The 21,300-nt window shown below is 35.8% G+C and overlaps 2 protein-coding genes across 4 annotated transcripts in view; one reads left to right on the top strand and one right to left on the bottom strand.

The window, feature by feature from the left end:
* Window positions 1–402, top strand: part of tpra (translocated promoter region a, nuclear basket protein) — a 47,517-nt gene extending 47,115 nt beyond the window's left edge. For both annotated transcript variants that reach the window (XM_049466841.1, XM_049466842.1), the window contains exon 51: window positions 200–402. In XM_049466841.1, the coding sequence (XP_049322798.1) occupies window positions 200–246 (47 nt within the window). In that variant the 3' untranslated portion in view covers window positions 247–402. The remainder of the gene's footprint in view (window positions 1–199) is intronic.
* prg4a (proteoglycan 4a) lies at window positions 67–15,493 on the bottom strand. 2 transcript variants are annotated; one of them, XM_049466843.1, is made up of 16 exons: window positions 15,346–15,493; window positions 13,718–13,842; window positions 13,242–13,358; window positions 11,528–11,641; window positions 10,504–10,551; window positions 9,531–9,629; window positions 7,897–7,965; window positions 7,661–7,783; window positions 6,575–6,730; window positions 6,371–6,502; window positions 5,337–5,423; window positions 5,100–5,239; window positions 4,283–4,439; window positions 3,401–3,508; window positions 1,884–2,012; window positions 67–543 (listed from the first exon to the last, which is right to left on the bottom strand). In XM_049466843.1, the coding sequence occupies exons 2-16, from the start codon at window positions 13,788–13,790 to the stop codon at window positions 437–439; spliced, it is 1,659 nt and encodes a 552-aa protein (XP_049322800.1). In that variant the 5' UTR covers window positions 13,791–13,842; window positions 15,346–15,493; the 3' UTR covers window positions 67–436. The 2 variants fall into 2 exon arrangements, with proteins under 2 accessions (XP_049322800.1, XP_022529454.2); XM_022673733.2 differs by having other exon boundaries at window positions 6,371–6,730; window positions 15,346–15,492.
* Window positions 15,494–21,300: the final 5,807 nt, after the last annotated feature.

The raw sequence follows: 21,300 nt of genomic DNA, 5'->3' as shown, positions 1-21,300 counted from the left end.
AGACTTTGTTTAGAATTCAGGTATGTTTGGACACAACTGTGGGTGTTAATAAAAAAAAAGAGTCAATTAATAAACAATGAATGTTTATTACAGTGTTTGTAAGAGTCTAAACACATGTAACACACTTAAAACTATGATTTGTATCCATTTATTTCCATATTTATTTTTCTGTTTCTTTTTTTATGTTCTCTCTCTGCAGGCTTTCCTCGGAGAGGACGAGGTCTGAACAGAAGATTCCAATCTTAAAGAAAAACTGCGCTGATATATTTTTAGTTTTTAATAATGAATTTGCTCTGGATGTGCTTTACTGCCATGCTGATGAATTTATTTTTGCTATTTTGTACTTTGTGAATAGTGACCCTGAAGCTGTTCAGTGTTTTTGCTAATAAATGATGACCTGCAGCTGCGTGGCTAGCTGGTGCTTGTCTTCAGTCCTTTAGGGGCAGTTGAGCCAGTTTCTGATGTCGCTTTGCTGGGCTGGAGGTTTCGCGGGGGAAGTCAGGGTGGGGAACTCGCCGCTGATCTTGATGTTGAAGACTTTCGCTGTAAAATGAAGAACAAATGTGAAATTTTTAGCCATTTATATATTTCAAATGTAGTTTATTTATTTGCCTCCATATTTACTTTAAACCCTGGGTATTAGGGGTGGGCATAATGGCCCTAAAATAATATCACAATATTTCATGATCACTTTCGTGATAACAGTACTCTTGGCGATATGACAAAACACTGAATTAAAAAAATATATATTTCAAAAATACACTACTACAACAAAGTGAAAACTACATTTTATTATTGCATACGATATGATTTGATATATAGGATATGATATGGCACACCCCTAACTGAGATATAAAAAAATACAAGAATTTTATCAGATTTGTAACAGAAGTCAATGATCCAGAATGTCATGATACTAATAATAATGCACTCCAAATATCTCCATATATCCAGTATTAAAGTAGAATAAATGATACAGGGCAGATATAATCTCTATAGTCTCTAGTAGATATAAAATAAGAAATGAGAACAGTGGATTTTTCTTTTGTTAAAACAGCAATAAAGTAGTACCCTGATGTGATAATTAGGAGTGGGTGATATGGCGCGGTATTTCAGGGTATAATATGATATATTAACTATATTAAAAAATGTTGGCGATATTTTTGCATTCAATATGATATGGCACACCCCTTCTGGCTACTACAGTCTAATTTAAGGAAGCAGTTCTAATTGAATACAGAGGTGAAAAGGACAGAAAAAATGTTGTAATAAAAGGCATTAATATGATTCCTGCTAAGCCGAATATATTAATTATAGAAACAGGCTGGTCTGGCAGGTCCTTCCAGGAGTTTTTCTGATTGTGAGAGATTTTGCCGTGTACATGAGCAACCATGGCACTGCTAATGGTGTTAATACAAGAGCGACTGCGAACATGGAGATACAGGTGCATCTCAAAAAATTAGAAGCATTGAAAAGTTACTTTTAGTAATTTAGATCAAAATGTGAAACTCACATTTATATAGATGTATTAAACACAGAGTGATCTATTTTAAGTGTTTATTTCTTTTATTGTTGATGATTATAGTTTACAGCCAATAAAAACAAAAGTCAGTGTCTCAGAAAATCAGATTATTACAATAAGACCAATTGGTACTTTTGGCAGTGCTGGCACAGTGCCAAGTCCTGCTGGAAAATGAAATCCACTTCTCCATAAAAGTTGTCAGTAGCAGAGTGAAGAATGAAGTGCTGTAAGATTTTGTGGGAAAACAAAACTGCACTGACTTTAGACTTGATAATAAAACACAGTGGATCAACACCAGCAGATGACATGTCTCTCCAAACCTTTTAGAAACAATATAATGATCCAGCTAAGGTTTACTTACGCCAGGAGAAGATGAAGTACTCGAACCCGTCAGGCTTCCTGGGGTTTGGTGCGGACAGCGCGGAGGTGACGGGAGTGGGGAATCCCTTCCAGTTCAGGTTGATGTTGATCTCAGCGGACAGGCGGATCTCTGAAGTGTGGAATTCAGAGACAGTCAGTGAGAGTTTAACACTGGTTTCATCAGTTTATATCTTTACAGTGTTCGTGATTCACTGGTATTTAGCTAAATGAGCTCTATCATCAGCAGTAGAACTTAAGGCCTAATATGTCTGAATAACCACTAATATAATTAGTCACATGTATATAATAACTAGTGCTTTTAACATTAGTGCATTAACACATGCAGAGGTTCATCCATTACTAGGGCGGTCCTAATGAGTGCCAGTTTCATCATTAGTTTCAATGTTTTTGATGGTCTTTGCGACTGCACTTAAGTAAGTAAGTAAGTAAGCTTTATTTATAAAGCACTCTTTACACAGCTTCCACTGCCCAAAGTGCTGTACACAAAATGTCTAATAACTACACATACATACAACCAAAAATTAGGTAAAAGAAATCACTTAAATAACATTAAAATAAGAATCCCAACATAAAACAGAAATAAAATAAATAAAATAAAAAATGCTAAAAATACACATAAACTAAAATGCACAACAACAATATATAAAGGATAAATCGACCTCTCAATTACCACAGTAACTCACTAATCAAAAGCAAGTTTGTATAAGTAAGTCTTTAAACCTGATTTAAAAACCGAGACAGAAGTAGCTTGGCGAATAGTTAGTGGCAGACTGTTCCAAAGTCTTTTAGCATACACTGAAAATGCACGATCACCTTTGAGTTTCAAACGAACCCTAGGAATGACCAACAAATTCTGTGCTGATGATCTCAGAGAGCGCTGTGAGACTGAGGAGGTAAGCAAATCCGCAATATAAGAGGGTGCCAGACCATTTAATGCTTTAAATGGTCTGGAAAGGATACTTTCAAAGTTCCTGATTTTTTTCAGATTGACTGATCTTTATTTCTTAAAGTATTTTATCTTTTATTTAGTTGAGTAGTCCTTGCTTCACATAATCTGGATTAGAACATAATTCAAATATTCACTATTCACTGTATACCTGTAACTCTACCTCTTCACTGCTTTACAACTGATGCTCTCAAACTAACATTAAGAGGACTATCTTATAAGGCTAACTGAGAAAATTAAATGGCAAGATGTGCAAAGCTAGCTGTCATTTAAACAAGAATCTAAAATATAATATAACATATATTCTGGTTTGTTTAACACTGTTTTGTTTACTTAATGCTTTAATTCTATATGTTTTTCTTTGTAGTTTGGACTTAAGTATGCAGGGCATTTTACAATAATGAACAATACTGAATTTAAGGTGTCTCCAAATAGTTTATTTTTACTGTTACTGTTTCTACCAATCATGTTCTGAAGCACTGTATGCTGTTCGCTATTAACAGAAATACAAATCTGCACAAATAATTAAGCACATCTTCCACATAGCGTACCTGCTTGGCGAGCGCGGCGGATCTTGTTGTAAACAGAATTCTTGTTTTTCTTTCCAGTGCAGGTTGGCCCACTTCCAGCCGGGTACGAATACTTCTGCACTGTACCTCCTAAACACAATTAAAAATTAGATTAAACGCAGATTAAAAATAGGGAAAAAGATTCCGATAAAGTTTCTCTGGTTGAAAACAATGGGTCTGAAAATCAGAACCAGAGTCTGAACCAAGGCTGATGAATGTCACTAAAAAGTTACTTTATTTCAGTAATTCAGTTCAAAATGTGGAACTCATATATTACATAGATGTATTAAACACAGAGTGATCTATTTTAAGCGTTTATTGTTGATGATTATGGCTTACAGACAATAAAAACCCAAAAATCAGTGTCTCTAAACCAATTATCTCGGATAATTTGAATATTATATAAGAGTCATTGGTAATTTTGTGAGTGTGGGCAGTGTGCCAAGTCCTGCTGGAAAATGAAATCCACATCTCCATAAAAGTCTGCTTCCCAGCAGAGGGAAGCATGAAGTGCTGTAAGATTTTGCGGGAAAACACTGCACTAACTTGTCAGAGATACGAATTTCATTTTCCAGCAGGACTTGGCTCACTGTTAGTACCAGTTGGTCTTATTTAATATTCTACTTTTGTGTGACACTGATTTCTGGGTTTTCATTAGTCATACATCATCAACAAAAAAAACAACGAAAAAAAAATGCTTAAAATAGATCACTCTGTCTGTCATACATCTATATAATATGTGAGTTTTTTAACTGATTTACTGAAATCAATATCTTTTCAATGATATTTCTTATTCTGTTAGATTATATAATATATATAATATAATTCTGTTAGATTATTAGAATATATAATCGGACTCGTTACCTTTTTTAAAGAAGTAGATGGACTCGGGCCGTTTCCTGGTGGCTGGAACAGACAGAGCAGCGGTGATTTCTCCAGAGAGTCCATCAAAATCCTGAGATAAAGACCTGGGGTAACCAGGCTCCATCACACCGTTCTCAAACACCCAGTACTGATCACCCTGCAGCACACGAAGATACAATGATATGTTCTTATTAATCTGATACATTATATCACAATACACTGTTCTGGAACACTGATCAACACTGATCAGTTAAGATACAATTACAGACAACCTGAAAGCAATGGCCAGTATATAGAAACTGGAATTACTATAGATTGTTGGACTATTATCTTGTTTTATATATCTGTTAGGGGTGTAAAAAACATTGATACACTGTATCAGAGTATTATAAAAAAAAAACTGTTTTGCAACGCCGTATCAATAATCAACAACACAATATTGATTTTTACTTATTACTTCGATGTAAAGATTGGTGTCAGAAGTGGTTCATTTAGTGTTGTGTTTGAATTCTGCCCACTAGAGGGCAGTGTTGTACTCTAATAGCATAGCATCCGTTATATCCCACTGTTCTGACTGCTTATAAAACGTAAATTTTATTTTGCTCAGATTTTATGAATGATGTATGCACATTTTTGCAAAGTATTGCAATATATCATTCTATATATATATATATATATATATATATATATATATATATATACACCACTGTACTGAAACCGTACTGGGGATATAAGGGGAAAGATTTTTAAGGATTAACAGACAACATTTTAGGTTTAGCCCTGTCTCATTATGTACTGGAACAGTCAGTGACAGGACCTTGATGATGTAGGTCTTGCCCTGGCAGTTGCAGCGTGTGAATGCCGTGTCGATGGGGGAGGGGATGCCCAGCTGCTCGGTGATGCTCTGAGCAGGTCCTGCGCTTCTGGTTTTTGGGTCCAGGAGGAAGAAGAAGTGACCTGTAGATCAGAGAGGTGAGAGCCGTATCAGTGCTGACCTCCACTAACAGCCTAAAGAACGCGTGTTTCAAAAGCGTGTTTAAAAAGGTGTGCTTACCCTGGAAAACGATGACAGAGCCGTTAAACAGGGAGGTGAGGGCGTCGATGGGAGAGCCGTTACAGAGGTCAGGGCTGGGGCCGCCATCTTTAATACAGAGAGGTGATGAGGAATAGGATTAATAGGAAATACAAAGTAAGAGATATTATTTTATTACAGTAATTGTAATTGTAATAATTGTAATTATTATATTAAATTGAGTTATGCCTAAGCCACTGCTACTATCATTTATTCAGTATTCATTTATTCAGTCAGTATCTTTTATAAATTGTTTCTTTTGTTTTTTGAGTATCCACTATGAATTACTCAGTAACTGTGACAAATTATTCCGTATTCACTATGAGTTACTTAGTATCTGCTATGAATTATTTTGTATTTTCTACGAATTATTCAGTAGCGATTATGAATTACTCAGTAACTGCTACAAATATTTAATATCCAGTATGAATTGCTCTGTAACTGCTATGAATTATTAAGTATCTTCTACAAATTATTCAGTATCCACTACAAATTACTTAGTAACTGCTATGAATTATTTAGTATCGTCTACAAATTATTGAGTATCCACTCTGAATTACTCAGTAATTGCTACAAATTATTTAGTATCCACTATAAATTACTCAGTAACTGCTATAAATTATTCAGTACCTTTTAGAAATTACTCAGTATCCACTATAAAATACTCAGTAACTGCTACAAATTATTTAGTACCCAGTATGAAATATTCAGTAACTGCTAGGAATTATTTAGTAACTTCTAAAAATATTTAGTAGTCCCTACAAAATACTGAGTAACTGCTATAAATTATTCAGTATCTTCTACAAATTATTCAGTAACTGCTATTAATTACTACTCCACTATGTTATTCAGTATATTCTGATTCACGAATTCCTTAGTAAGTACTAAAACCGTCTTTATCTGAGATTATTAGCTTCATTTAACCTGAAAGGTTTATTCTTAATTTATCTGGTAATTCCAGCTGAATGTATGTGATTATAGCGGGTATGTGTAGTGTGTATAAATGCTGTGCTTACTGGGAAGTCCTCCTGCTGGGTTACTGTCTGCCAGTGCCTGAGCGATGTCCTCCAGTGTGCTGGGTCTTCCTGCTGCAGGGCCACCAGAGAGCTGACCCAGAGGACCACCTGCAGCTCCACCCAGAGGCCCACCTGCACCTCCACCCAGAGGACCACCTGCAGCTCCACCCAGAGGCCCACCTGCACCTCCACCCAGAGGACCACCTGCAGCTCCACCCAGAGGCCCACCTGCACCTCCACCCAGAGGCCCACCTGCCTGGCCAGTGATGGAGAGGGAGACCCGTATGGGGATGGTGAGGGGTTTTCCTGGTGCAGATGGAGAAGAAGCTCCAGGCTGGAGTGGACCTCCTGCAGATCCTCCTAAACAAAATGGGGATATGAATATGAATATGATATGAATATTGCCATTGTCTAGGTGGTCTAATTGATTTTGTGTGTTTGTGCAAACTGATCTAATTACACTTATATATTTATATATCTGTGTAAATACCCTTATTCACATTAAATACACATCATGAAGGATGCTACCAGTGATATATTACATTGTTGCTAAGTGGATGCTGAGCTGTAATCCCAAGTGGCCACTATGATGTTGCTAAGTGGACGGTGAGGTGTTGTTAAGTGGTGCTGAGGTGTTGCTAGGTTGTTGCTATGTAATACCAGCTGGTAACAATATTGCTATAAATTGGATGCTGATGCAATGTTAGTTGATTGCTATGTAATACCAGGTGGTTACAATATTGCTGCTGAGTGGATGCTGAGGTGATTCTAGGTGGATGCTATGATGTTGCCAAGTGGATGCTGAGATGTTGCTAAGTGGATGCTGAGGTGTTGCTTGATGTGTAATACCAGGTGAATACAACATTGCTGCTTAGAGGATGATGTTGCTAGGTGGTTGCTATGTAATCCCAGGTGGTACTATGAAGCTTCTGCTAAGTGGATTCTGAGGTGTTGATAGGTGATTGATGTGTAATAGCAGGTGGTTACAATATTGCTTCTTAGATGATGCTGAGGTGTTGCTAGGTGGTTGCTATGCAATCCCAGGTGGTATTATGAAGTTTCTGCTAAGTGGATGCTGAGGTGTTGCTAAGTTAATGCTGAGGTGTTGATAGGTGGTTGCTATGTAATCCCAGGAGGTTGCTATGATGTTGTTAAGATATTGCTGAGGTGTTGCTAAGTGGATGCTGAGGTGTTGCTAGGTGGCTACTGTGTAATCCCAGGTGATTATTATGGTGTTGCTAAAAGTGAATGCTGAGGTGTTGCTAGATCAGGGGCTACACTGATCCTCACCTGGTGTGTTATCTGCAGGGTGGGCAGGTAGCTGGGGGTAGAGGGGGGCTCCTGTAGGGTTCACTGAGTCTGCGGTCAGGGGCATTAACTCAGCCAGGCTGTCCAGAACACTGGGACCAGATCCTGTGAGAGTGAAGAGGGGAGTTCAGAATAAAATACATTAATAATAAATTCAGTGTTTTTAATTCTTAGATGGGAATGATGGCAACACCGCACAGACTGCAGAACATACTCACCATGTCCAAAAGCATCTGGACCGTACTCAGCTGGGGGGAGCATTGAATCATCCTGTCTTCCAGAATAATCTGATTAAAAGGTGTAAAAAAATAACAATTCTTCCATTCAGTTTGTGTCAAAGGAGCACAGAAATCGAGAATGCAGAAAGAGCTTGTAGTCATCAAGAAAAACTTTACATTACATGTTAAACATTTGTGTGTGAAACATATGTTGTCATTTAGACTTATCATAGCATCAGTGGCCACGGTACAGGTTGCTTTGCATGTTCAAAATGATTCTCATCAAATAAGGTCATAAAAAGTACAATATGGATGGGTAAAAGCATCAACCACATTTTAGTGATCTCATTCTACAGCATTTACTACAGTTACTACTATTACTACTAAACATACAAAACTTAGACAGGCTCCACCAACAACCATGCCAGTAGCTAAAATAATAAATCAGAAGGCTGTGTAGATATTTATAAATATATAGAATTCTTACACCCTCTTGCAAGGCGCGTTATACAGAATATTTTCATGCCTTCGTGCACAAACCCAACTTTAACATCAATAATAAATAGAAATTATAAATGATCTGCTCGCACACCTTCACAGTGTTCCCAGATGGCACCCAACCAACCTTTAACGTTGAAATATGGTTGAAATATGGTTCAAGTAATGTTTCTTGCTGTTTCAACGTTGAAACAACATTTAATGTTTAATGGTTGTGCGAACTTTGAAATGTCAACAATATTCTGCCTTTTGAATTAGCATTTTTTATTTCATCACCCTACAATTTAAAAAAACAGTTGGATATCGCAATAAAAAGTGGTTTTACTTCCATTTGCAGTCATTTGTTTTTTTATTTGGCACCAATTCTTCACCATACCTGGGGGAATGTTCATGTTCTATTGGTTTTACTGTTTTAGTGTTTTTGAGATCAGATGTTGAATCCGATTGGTAGTGGTGGGTAACTTTCTTTATACTCAGCTTTACTACAGTGATGTAAGATTATTATTAACACTCTGTTGTTCTAGTTTCTTGTACTAAAAAAGCTTTTTGTTTGTAGTTGTACAGTTTCTACTTCTCAGAGATGTATATTCAGAGACCAAATCCAACATTAATTCAACCATAACATCAAAGTTGATTCAACATTGATTTAATGTTGAAATGCCAGTTGGGTTAACTAGTAGGTCGTCAGTTTCAAAAACTAAGAATCTCAGAAGAGCTGCAGCATTAAAATAGCAATTCGCCAAAATCAGAGTGCACCTCGCTCTTATAGAGAATGGCAAGTGACTGGTTTATTGCATGTTACGCTCAAAACAAACCCATGATTAATTAAGCCACGCAAAATGTACTTTTCCCGTCATTACGACAGCAAAGACACACTGACAATCCCCCTATTATGAGCTGCATGCTGCATGGTTGATGACTCGCCTATAGATCTCTAAACAAATTATAAAGCACTGTCAAACCTGCCTGATCATCCCAATCTATACAATCAATCATCCCAGTTTCTATATTGACTTTGCTTTTGAATGACAAATAATGACAAAAAACAGATAATCCCATTGTTTCTACCATAAATCCTGGGGTCAGACAGACTGACTATGCCAGGCTGTACCCAACCCATAGAAGAGCTCACGTACCTGCCCTCATCTTCTCCTCACTCCCGCTGTCTGACGGCTTCTTACAAGATTTCAGAAGCTGGAACTCTGTCTTCTCCTGTGCCTTGGTCTTGGGTAGCCCTAAAGACAATTCATCAACATTCTAAAACATTTTACAACAACTCTTCTCAAGCATGTACAGTACCAGTCAAACATTTGGAAACATCTGCTCATTCAATATTTTTATTTTTATGATTTTATTTCTACATTGTAAATGAATACTAAATTCATCCAGACTATAAGGAACACATAAGGAATCATGTAGTAACTTAAAAGTGTTGAACAACCAATTCTTATCTGGGGTTCTGTTAACTTGTGGTTTCTGAGGCTGGTAACTCTAATGTACTTAACCTGTACAACAGAGGAAACTCTTGCTCCTCCTTTCCTGGGGCGGTCCTGATGAGAGCCAGTTTCATCATATCGTTGTTGATGTTCTTTTAAGTTTATGCACCTTTGAAAAAGTTCTTAAAATGTTTCAGACTGACTAACCTTCATTTCTTAAAGTCTTTTTTTCTTTATTTAGTTGAGTAGTTCTTCTCATAATATGAATTAAAACATTAGTCAAATATTCACTATTCACTGTATACCTGTAACTCTACCTCTTCACTACTTTACAACTGATGCTCTCAAACACTTTATTAAGAGGCAAGAAAGTCAAGTAATTAACTCTTGACCAGTTCTGCACAGCTGTTAACTGAAAGCTGAACATTTCAGGTGACTCTACCTCATAAAACTGACTGACAAAATCCACCCAAGATATGCAAAGCTGTCTAATCTAAGCAAGAAATTAAAATATTAAACATATTCTGCTTTGTTTAACACTTATTGTTTATTAAATAATTATGTATTGTTTTTTCTTCATAGTTTGGATGACATTAGTATTCATCTACAATGCAGAAAATGTTAATAAAACAATCAAAAACACTAAATTTGAGTTATTGAATTTATACATTACCTGTTGGCTTGGACTGTTTAGCGCTCCTGGCTGCTAGTGCACTCTCAGCTGAAATGAAAATAAAATACATTTAATTGAATACGATTTAATAAAACAGGGACTGATCAACAAAATAACATTTCCTATAATTTAGATTTCCTATATGGAAATCAGAAATTAGGCAACATATACATATAGATCTTAATAATACTACATACATCATAATATATAGAATTTGTATACATTTATATACAACAGGAAATACCAGTCAATAGTTTGGACATATTCTGTTTTTTAACAATTTTTGTTTACAGAATAACAGAGTATGTGTTCCTGTATAACTTTAGTATAGTCTTCAATATTAAATTTACAATGTAAAAAATGTATAAATAAATAAATAAAACACAGTGACTGAGAAGAGGTGTGTCCAAACTTTCGACTGGTACTGTATATATTAGAATATATGTGACAAATAATATATAAACAATACAACAAAAATATATGGAAAAAATATCAAAAGTCCAAAAGTCATTGGGACAGGAACTAGTATGCGCGGAACTAAGATTGCGTCCCGTGACTTTTGCCATATTCCACTTAGGCTATAGAATGTTGCACTGACTTGTGGGATACATGGGCGGGGTCTTCTGCACTGAACATGAATGTGAGTGATTTCCGCTATAGTCGGTTAGATTATATATTTGTGTGGACAATTATAGCCAGACACCGCCGGTCACCATCATTACCATCCACTGCACTGTCCACTGTGGGTGGTAATATTAGATACACGTTAAAGACCTGCACTTTAACTTCAGAAATGGAACATTCCATCATCTATCTGCACCCACTATCAGATCACTATCAGACTTCATCTCCCATAATTCACTTGGCCTTACCATGAGCACACTGACTAGTGCTCAACCAACCTCACTCACAAGATAGCACCTCAAAACCAATAACACTTTATGATCCGCTTACATACTGCTGTCCCATGACTTTTGGCACGTGAGTGTAAATCATCACAAGGATAAGAAGATAAGTGCTGTACCGCACTGTCCGTGGTAATCAGAGCAGCAGGTGTTGTAGAGAGTGCAGTCCGGGTCACACTCACACTCTCTCCCCCTCTGAAACTCCTCCCCACACCGCCCCCTGCACGATCCACCTGCCAATCAACAACACACACCTTTATTTACCTTACTCAGAATCCAGGTGTAGCTGGAACCACAGCTACACCTATTTTAAGATCTATAAGCCAACAAGGCACTGTGAACCACACAGTTTGATTAATTGTGTGTAAATGTTTTGTGGATCACTGTGTGCCTATGGTGCTTATTGCTATCTAACACCTCTATCTAACAATCTATTTCCACACCGGTACTTGTTAATATATCTATGCCAATGGGCGTGGTGGTCTCAGAATGAGGTGTGTTCAGGTAAATTTCTTGCGTATTGTTATCTTGGCAAAGGAAAACACAGGTGCTCCACTGAATGAAAAAAAACGTATAATGGTGTATAATGGTGTAATGCTGTATAATGGTGTATTGGTGTAATGCAGTATATAAATGTAAAGGTGTAATGGTATATTGGTGTATAATGGTGTACAATGGTGTATTGGTGTAATGCAGTATATTAGTGTAATGGTGTAATAGTATATTGCTGTATAATGGTGCAATGGTTTATTGATGTAATGCTGTATAATAGTGTATAATGGTATTGATGTAATACTGTATAAAGGTGTAATAATGTAATGCTGTATAAAGGTGTATTGGTGTAATGCTGTATTTTGGTGTGTAATGGTGTAATAGTGTAATACTGTATAATGGTGTAATGCTGTATAATGGTGTGTCATGGTGTAATAGTGTAATACAGTATAATGGTGTATAATGGTATAATGGTGTGATAGTGTATAATGGTGTATTGGTGTAATGCTGTATAAAGGTGTATTGGTGTAATGGTGTAATGCTGTATAATGGTGTATTAATGTAATGCTGTATAAAAGTGTATTGGTGTAATGGTGTAATGCTGTATAATGGTATAATGGTGTAATGGTGTATAAAGGTGTATTGGTGTAATGGTGTAATGCTGTATAATGGTATAATGGTGTAATGGTGTATAATGGCATATTGCTTTAATGCTGTATAATGGTGTGTAATGATGTAATAGTGTAATACTCTATAATGGTATAGTGGTGTAATGGTGTATAATGGCGTATTCGTTTAATGCTGTATAATGGTGTATAATGGTGTATAAAGGTGTATTGGTTTAATGCTATATAATGGTGTATAATGGTATATTGGTGTAATGGTGTATAATGGCGTATTGGTTTAATGCTGTATAATAGTGTATAATGGTGTATAATAGTGTATAATGGTGTATAAAGGTGTATTGGTTTAATGCTATATAATGGTGTATAATGGTATATTGGTGTAATGGTGTATAATGGCGTATTGGTTTAATGCTATATAATGGTGTATAATGGTATATTGGTGTAATGGTGTATAATGGCATATTGCTTTAATGCTGTATAATAGTGTATAATGGTGTAATGCTGTATAATGGTGTAATGCTGTATAATGGCATATTGCTTTAATGCTGTATAATGGTGTGTAATGATGTAATAGTGTAATACTCTATAATGGTATATTGGTGTAATGGTGTATAATGGCGTATTGGTTTAATGCTATATAATGGTGTATAATAGTGTATAATGGTGTAATGCTGTAAAATAGTAAGCGAGTGTGTGAGGGGCGGGGCGGTCTTACGGAAAGTGCAGGCTTCTTCATAGTCTTTGCAGCACTCGTTGTGTGTGAGGCAGCTATGGTCACAGTTACACAGCTGACCCCGGATAAAGGGCTCCCCACACCGGCCCCTGCAGCTCCCTGTCCAACACACACACACATACATTTAATAAACCGTCAAATACAGTAAGACCCATATCTGCACCTAACTCAACCATATGCGTGGGACATATTTTAGCATTTTATATCACTTAGGCAAATTTATTTCCGCTGTGTGCTTTTAAATATGGTGTATAATCAATTATATTTTAAATTTTATACAAAAACGTCTTTAAATATAATGTCAAATAAAAAAAAAAGCTTTATTAAAATAGTTAGGAGACACAGATACTATATGTAAGCGTGTAGAAAACGCTTTTGTTCTTATTTAAAAAGTAACTTTGAGATACCCCCAGAGTTTTTATGTGTATTGTAGAGTACAGAAATCACAAGTGACTGACCTTGAGCAGCACAGAGGGGCAGCAGGACACAGGTCATCAGTACGAGAGGGGAAATCAGAGCAGATCCAGCCATTATTCCACTCCACCACGTCACTCTCAGCACAGAACAATACAAACACACGCGTCTGAAAACAGGAAATCATGACATACTTTCAGTAACATTTATGTACATTCAGTTACTTTCTACATTGTAAATGAATAGTGAAGTCATCCAGACTATGAAGGAACACAAAGTATTATGTAGTAACTTAAAAAATGTTAAAATGTCAAAATTATACATTTCAAGAACTTTGAAAGTATTCTCAAACTGCAAAAACAATCCAAAACGTTATGATGAAACTGGCCCTCATCAGGACCACCTCAGGAAAGGAGAAAGTTACCAGCCTCAGAAACCACAAGTTAACTGCTCCCCAGATCTAAAAGAGCATCTAAATGCTATGCTGGTTTGTTTAACACTTTAAAAATGATTTTTTTCTTTACTTATTTGAGTAGTTCTTCTCAACTCTTCTCACAACTTTACAACTGATGCTCTCAAACACAGTAAGAGGCAAGAAATTCAAGTAATTAACTCTTGATGAGTTCAGCACAGCTGTTAACTGAGAGCCTGAATTCCAGGTGACTCTACCTCATAAATCTGACTGAGAAAATACAGCCAAGATGTGTAAAGGTGGCATCTAGTCAAGAGGTGCTAGTTTGAAGAATCTAAAATATACACTGAAGAAAGTGTGACAACCACTGTTTCAACAACTTCAAATAAATAGTTCAACTTAAATAATATTTTTTACTTCATTTCAGAGGTTATAACATCACATCAGATCACTCCGCCTTTACTTAAGAAATGATTAGAGGCTTCAAAAGTTTGCCCAGCTTCAACTGTTACTTAATATTAGAATATTTAGTCGTTTTGAATTATTCTAACATAAATTAGTCGGTTTTATACTTGTGACTATAGTAAATATATAAATAAGTAATGCATTTTGGCTGAAAAGAAAATTACAGAAAGTTTATAAAATAAAAAAACAGAATTCAAATTATTTAATTAGATTTTTCAAAGTTAAAATTATACATGGCTGTAACAGAAAATAATCAGTTATTCCAGATTTAAAAAAAAAAAAGTGTGAAAAGGGATATTTATCATAAATCATCTTTTATCTTTGTTTTAAAGAACTTTTCGGTACTTGGGTTAAATAATGTATTGATTGATTTTAAATCAAAATTTCAGATTTTAACTGAATCATAAATATAAGTTGAAAAAACGAATATATTTAGCTGTAACAAGTTAGAGCAATATTTTAGGTCGGTCCAAAGTATCTTTTTTTCAGTGTATTCTAGTTTGTTTAACACTTTTTTGTTTATAAGATAATTCCATGTTTTTCTTCATAGTTTGAATGACAGTATTAATATAAATTGCAAAAAAAATTAAACATTAAAAAATTATAAAATAAAAAGCAGCTTTTTTACAGCACTACTACTAGACTACTAACAATTCGGTTATTTAAAAACCTTTGACCGGTAATGTAGATGTAAATTATGAATAGAAACTTATTGATAGAACACTACAGTTTAAATATAAAAGTAAAATCACACACACACATGCTGACACAAGTCATCACACCTGGGCAGCTTACCTACAGGCAGGTGTTTGCTGAGCTCCTGCTGGTTGTTGGTTGTAGGTTGAGCGGCAGCTGTTAGTCTCTTATATACCCCCGAGCAGCTGGATTTCTCCTGCACCTCAGAACATTGTGTAATTAACCACTGCAGCCCAATTAAACCAGTATGATGCAAAAGACTGACCTCCTACACACACCAACACCACACACACACACACATCATATAACCAGCATACTGTATTACTGACCTCCTGGGGGTTCTGTTATTCAACAATGTGTTATTATACCAGGATTGTATAAATTTATTACATAAAGAAATGTTTGTTTTTTTGTATTCTAATTTAAGTACTGTTAAGTATTTAATATTAGTAATAAAAAATATATAAATGCCAGCTCAAGATACACTAAGTCAAGCCAATTTAAGCTGATTCAATTCAAGACAGGTTAACGGAAGTCGAGCTGAGCACAGATAAGACAAGACAAGATAAGACAAGACAAGGTAAATTAAGACAAGACAAGATAAAACAAAACAAGACAGGACAAGAAAAGACAAGACAAGACAACACTTCTGTTAATATTTTATTCATATCAAAAAATATTTAGAAATGGATAGAAACACTTCAGAGAAAATGCCCCTCTGAGGTAAGCAAAGCCAAGCCAATTTATGCTTAGCCACTCTAATTCAGCACAAGCCAGTAGGGGTGGGCAATATTATATCGTATACAATATATCGTGACACAGAAATATCATAATATTAAAAATCCATATCGTGATAATAGGGATGTTCTGTCTTAAAAGTACTCTATTATTTACTGTAAAGCTTTAAGTATATTTATTGTATAATTGTTTTAGTTTGCAGTTTATATGCATGCACTAAATATTCTGCAATATTTTTTGCTGCATTATATTATTTTATGCTATATTATTTATTTTGCCACATTATGATTATACTGTTATACTATTATACTATATTCCTGAAATTAATTAATTATTTTTCTGTTTTCCTATATCGCCAAGTATATCATTATCGTAAAATACCCTGAAATGGCGTGATATTATTTTAGAGCCATATCGCCCGCCAGTATGCCAGTATGAGCTAACAAAGACTGTTATTAAAACGTTTAATAGTGTTTACCAACGTTTTGAAAAGGTTTAATAAAGGTAAGCCTGTAACAATGTTTTAGTAACATTCTGTAAATGTGTGACATAATAATGGTTTGCTTTATAATGTTAATAGAAAGTTTCTCATATAACGTTCCCACCTTAACAAATACAGAAGTATGATCATTTTCATGATTTTCCTTTATAAATCATTGGTTATTCAGATCAAAAATTTCAGTTAAATATATAATAAAGCAGATGAACACAGTAATATTTGAGAAGTGAAACGAAGTTTAAAGGATTTACAGAAAGTGTGCAATAATTCTTTCAATAAAATTAGGCAGGTGCATAAATTTTACATTTAGCACTAATTATAACCTACATTTATGTTAATCTAATTAGGAGAAAGGGTTAAGGTGCCAATTGCAAGTTTTTCTCCTCTTTGCATCTTCTCTGAAGAGCGTCAACATGTCAGCCTCAAAACACACAACTCTCAAATAACCTAAAAACAAAGATCATGGTTTAGACTTAGAGGAAGGATATAAAAAGCTCAAATCTCAGAGATTTTAGTTGTCAGTTTCCACTGTGAGGAACAGAGTGAGGAAAGGGAAGATCACAGACACAGTTCTAGTTAAGATCTGAAGCTGCAGAACAAGAAAAATCTCAGATAATCAGAGGAGAAGGATGTGAAAATGATCAGGGGTGCCCAACTTTTTCATACCACTGTATTAACCCTTGTGTGGTGTTCGGGTCTGTGGGACCCGTTTTCATTTTTCATCAAATGATACCAAAAAAAATATTTTTTCTAACTCAAACTCATTGGCATTGGCTCATTTTTTGTGAAAAACATATATTAAAACACATTTTCGATAAACACACACTGTACACCCCCCCCCCCTCCCCCCCCCCCCCAACCATTTATATTACATACAGTATGTTTGGCCAAGGGCTAATAAACATTGCTTCATTTGTAAATTTGAAACTAAACTAATTTTCTACTCATATCTTGAGTTTAATTCATTTTCTTTTACATTTTATTAAAAAACTAATAAAAAAAGAGTAGCACTTTTTGAAAGAAATGTAACATAAGAAAGGTAAAGGGCAAATATTAACCATGTAAGCTGTTTATATTGCTTGCAATTTAGGTGAAGCAAGCATGTGTAAAGCATTTTAATGTAAAATTGCTTAATTTTGCTGAATTAAATACAAGTAACAAAGTAAACGAGTAACAAAAATATGAACACCACACAAGGGTTAACATTATGGAAAGAATAAAATTAAAATGCCCAAAACATTGGCACAAGTGATGTTGCAGTGACCTTATCAGATAATAAAAAAAAGTTAAATAAAAATTTAACGTGGATTCCCATTTGAAAGTTCTGTTCCACCTTAAAAGCGCCAAGCCTGTGTGCCTCGACAGCAGCATTTAAGGCGGAATGGTAAATTGGCAGCATTTAAGGTGAGAAAGCAAATTCATGTGAGTAATTTATGTAAGGGAAAGCGTGTTTAAAGTGCATATTTAAGAAAACTAAGTAGATAACAAGCTACTTACACCACGTAACGCTGTAGCTTGAGCAGCACGCGCACCTTAACTTAGACACAAGCCACCTGACCAATAATGAGGCAGCAGCAGGTAAACGGGAGAAATGATTATTAACATGGAATGGTATGGTCCACTTTAGGGGGGGTTGAAATCGTATCACAATATTCTTCCAGGCATAGATACTGTATTGTGTTTTAACCCCCCCAAACTATTGTTTTTACCCCTTTAGTTGGGGGGGTGGGGGGGGGGGATAATCTGGAAGAAAGTATTATTTAAAGTGGTATATTTCATTATTTGTTTTATTACAGAGTCTGTGGCCCGTGACTTTAAATATATTTCTCCATCTGGCCCCCAACAAAAAAAGTTGGGACACCCCTGGCTTAGACAGAAGGTGTGAAAATAGACTGTTGGCACGGTGTAAGATAGCAATGAGCGTTACAATGCACCTTGTGCAGAGCCCTAGGTCTTTCAGTTCATTTTACAACCCGTTCTCATAGGTATTCCACTCTGACACGGAGTGAATGGATGCTGTTTAATGGCGTCTTTTTTTAAAGATCAGACTGATTAAAAGTGGTTGATTCTAAATTCTCACAGACCACAGGAGAGGTTTATTCAACTCCCCCACAGACACGTGGATCAGCACCGCTCCCACACTGCTGTCCTGCGCTGGGTAATTACTAGTGTTGGGGTTTAATGTGGGACTCAGAACTGGTTTTGGCGGCCCACTCGTACCACAGTGACTCTGCTCGTATTACCAGACCTGAGGTCACTCTGTTCAGTTAAAGCTGAACTTTGTATTGGAGGAAGTTGATTTAGGTATTTTTTAAGATGCTGGACTGAAACTCAGACAGGGATCACTTTTCACACTCCCACTAACTTCACCAAATGTGTGTGTTGATGTGAGTGACATATGACATCACACAAACAAAGAGCACTAGAGCAAACCAAGAGGCACATAAATCTGATCTTATGACTATGTATCATGAAAAAAAAAAAATTAAGACATTTAGGCTGGTGCCTAAATTTGGGCACACTAACAGAAACATTACATCAATATTTAGTAGATCCTGCTTTTGCAAAAATAACAGCCTCTAAACTCTTCCTATAGCTTCCAATGAGAGTCTGGCTTCTGGTTGAAGATATTTTGGATCATTCTTCTTTACTAAACATTCAAATCATCTCCAGTTCAGTCAGGTTTCATTCAGGTTTCTGATCATGAACAGCTGCTTTAAATCACACCACAGATTTATAATAATATTCAGGTCTGGGGGCTGAGATGATCTGAGATGATCATTCCAGAATGTTGTACTTGTTCCTCTGCATGAATGCTTTAGTAGATTATGAGCAGTGTTTAGTGTTTAGTGTTTAGGGTCGCTGTCTTGTTGAAGTATCCAGCCCCGGCACTTTAACTTCAACTTTCTCACTGATTCTTAAACATTGTTCTCAAGTTGAAGCTCATTGGTTAACCCAGACAGAGCTAGCATCCTATTGGAGCAGTAAAGCTTGATCGCGCCTTTCTTCTAGAAGTAAGTGGAAAACTAGAGGAGAAACAGCCAGAACAAAATGGTGGTGTGGAGCTTAGGAGATAGCTGGGGAAAAAATACAGCCTAAACCCTAAATTATATGGTGTTCATGGTGTTTTCCAGCAGCTGAGGTCCAAAACTGATAATTGTGAGGATTATTTGATCCTTTTCTGTTTAATTTGGCTAGGTTTTTGAGAGACCCTGAAAGTACCTGGATCCTGGATTCTCTCTCTTCTGGGGAGATGGCGAGCCACCCAAATTCAGTTCCTGACCCAAGTGCCACACCTTTGAGGAAGACAAGCTGTTGATTTCACTGTTGCAAACGCTGATGTTTGTGGTAGGAACGGATTCACCTACAACATTGTTTTTTTTTTTCCATCTTTTCCTGGATTTCATAAGAGGGGTAGGACCTTGCCTTAATGCCCATTCTCCATTTCTTTTATTTGTTACTTTGAAGGTGCACCCAACAATGGACATTGACATTTACTAGACATTTTCTATATACTTTGAATGCCGGCTTATTTCTTATTTGTTGTTGTTTAATTTAAATACATTTCAATCTCATACCATATCTGTGGCTCTTGTAACTCATTGTGTCCATTTATTTCAACTCCTCTATCCGAACCTAGACTCTTGTCCACCCTAGCTCACTTAAGTGATTCCTTCAACTAGCAAATTGGGCTACATATCCTTCCTCTAAACCATGATGTTGAACAATCTTTGTTTTCAGGTTATTTGAGAGTTGTGTGTTTTGAGGCTCTCATGTTGCCACTCTTCAGAGAAGATGCAAAGAGGAGAATGATGAATACAGTGTACTTTTCAGATACCACAGCTTTGAGAGAACATTTTACTGCTGCAATAAAACAATGTAGTATAAAGAAGAAGCGTAAGTGTGAGGGAAGACATCCGCTCTGAGGGAAGTGGTTTGTGCTGAGGTAATGTCTTTCTAATGAAAATACAGCCGACCACACCCACAACCGCACTGCACAACCACACTGCACCCATTATCCAAACCTCCCGCTCCGAGCCGGAGCTTCTCCCAGCAGCAGAACGCTGTTCCAGCTGCTGTTCCAGACATGTCTGAACACACGGCCTACTCTGTTCCCTTTCACTGAGTGATGCCCTCTTTACTCCTTTCTGCCAAAACAACCAGCATTTCTCTTGTATAAAGACCTGAAGTTCTTAGTTCTGATGGAATTGTTTGATTATTATTAGTATACCCTGGTGAAAATAAAAGATATACTTAATTGTCCTTAAAACATATTGAGAAATTGAGAAAAAAATGCTGTATATATACAAACAGATTTATGTACTTACTTAAAATATATATTAAAAATACATTAATACTATGCTTTTATCAAATGTTTGAAAGTAAAGTTTCATCACACATTTTTTTTAAGTACAATATAGTGTATTTTAAATAAATAGACCACAATCAAGTACACTTTTAGTTTAATGTAATTCAGTATACTTCTAAAATACTTATTTCCAAATATAATACTGTATATTTGTAGCAAAGTGTGTTAAAAACAACTGTTACAGAAGTTCACTTAAAGTGCAATGTATCAAAACCTTAATGTAACTTTTTAGAAAGTTAATTAAATTACTACTACTAATAAAAAAAAAAAAGTTTGTAATATGCTAAAAACTGTAGTACAGTATATTAAAATATATTTTTATACCCAACAAAGTATATTAGAAGTGTGATACTCACAAAAGAACAAGAACAAGAAGCACATATGTTCTCTAATGTAAATAGATACACATATATTTAACATCAAATCTTAGTACATTTCTAATATACCT

Source organism: Astyanax mexicanus, chromosome 18, assembly GCF_023375975.1.
Source record: "Astyanax mexicanus isolate ESR-SI-001 chromosome 18, AstMex3_surface, whole genome shotgun sequence".
In the NCBI taxonomy this organism is placed as follows: domain Eukaryota; kingdom Metazoa; phylum Chordata; class Actinopteri; order Characiformes; family Acestrorhamphidae; genus Astyanax; species Astyanax mexicanus.
The sequence above is the reverse complement of the archived record's forward strand: the minus strand, read 5'-3'. Positions and strand labels throughout refer to the sequence as shown.

Excerpts from the sequence above, each read along its gene's own strand:
- prg4a (XM_022673733.2), bottom strand. The coding sequence starts at position 13,790 with ATGGCTGGATCTGCTCTGATTTCCCCTCTCGTACTGATGACCTGTGTC. Across the intron at positions 6,731-7,660 it reads CCCTGCAGATAACACACCAG|GAGGATCTGCAGGAGGTCCA; the intron begins GTGAGGATCAGT and ends CATTTTGTTTAG. Across the intron at positions 544-1,883 it reads GTACTTCATCTTCTCCTGGC|CGAAAGTCTTCAACATCAAG; the intron begins GTAAGTAAACCT and ends TTCATTTTACAG.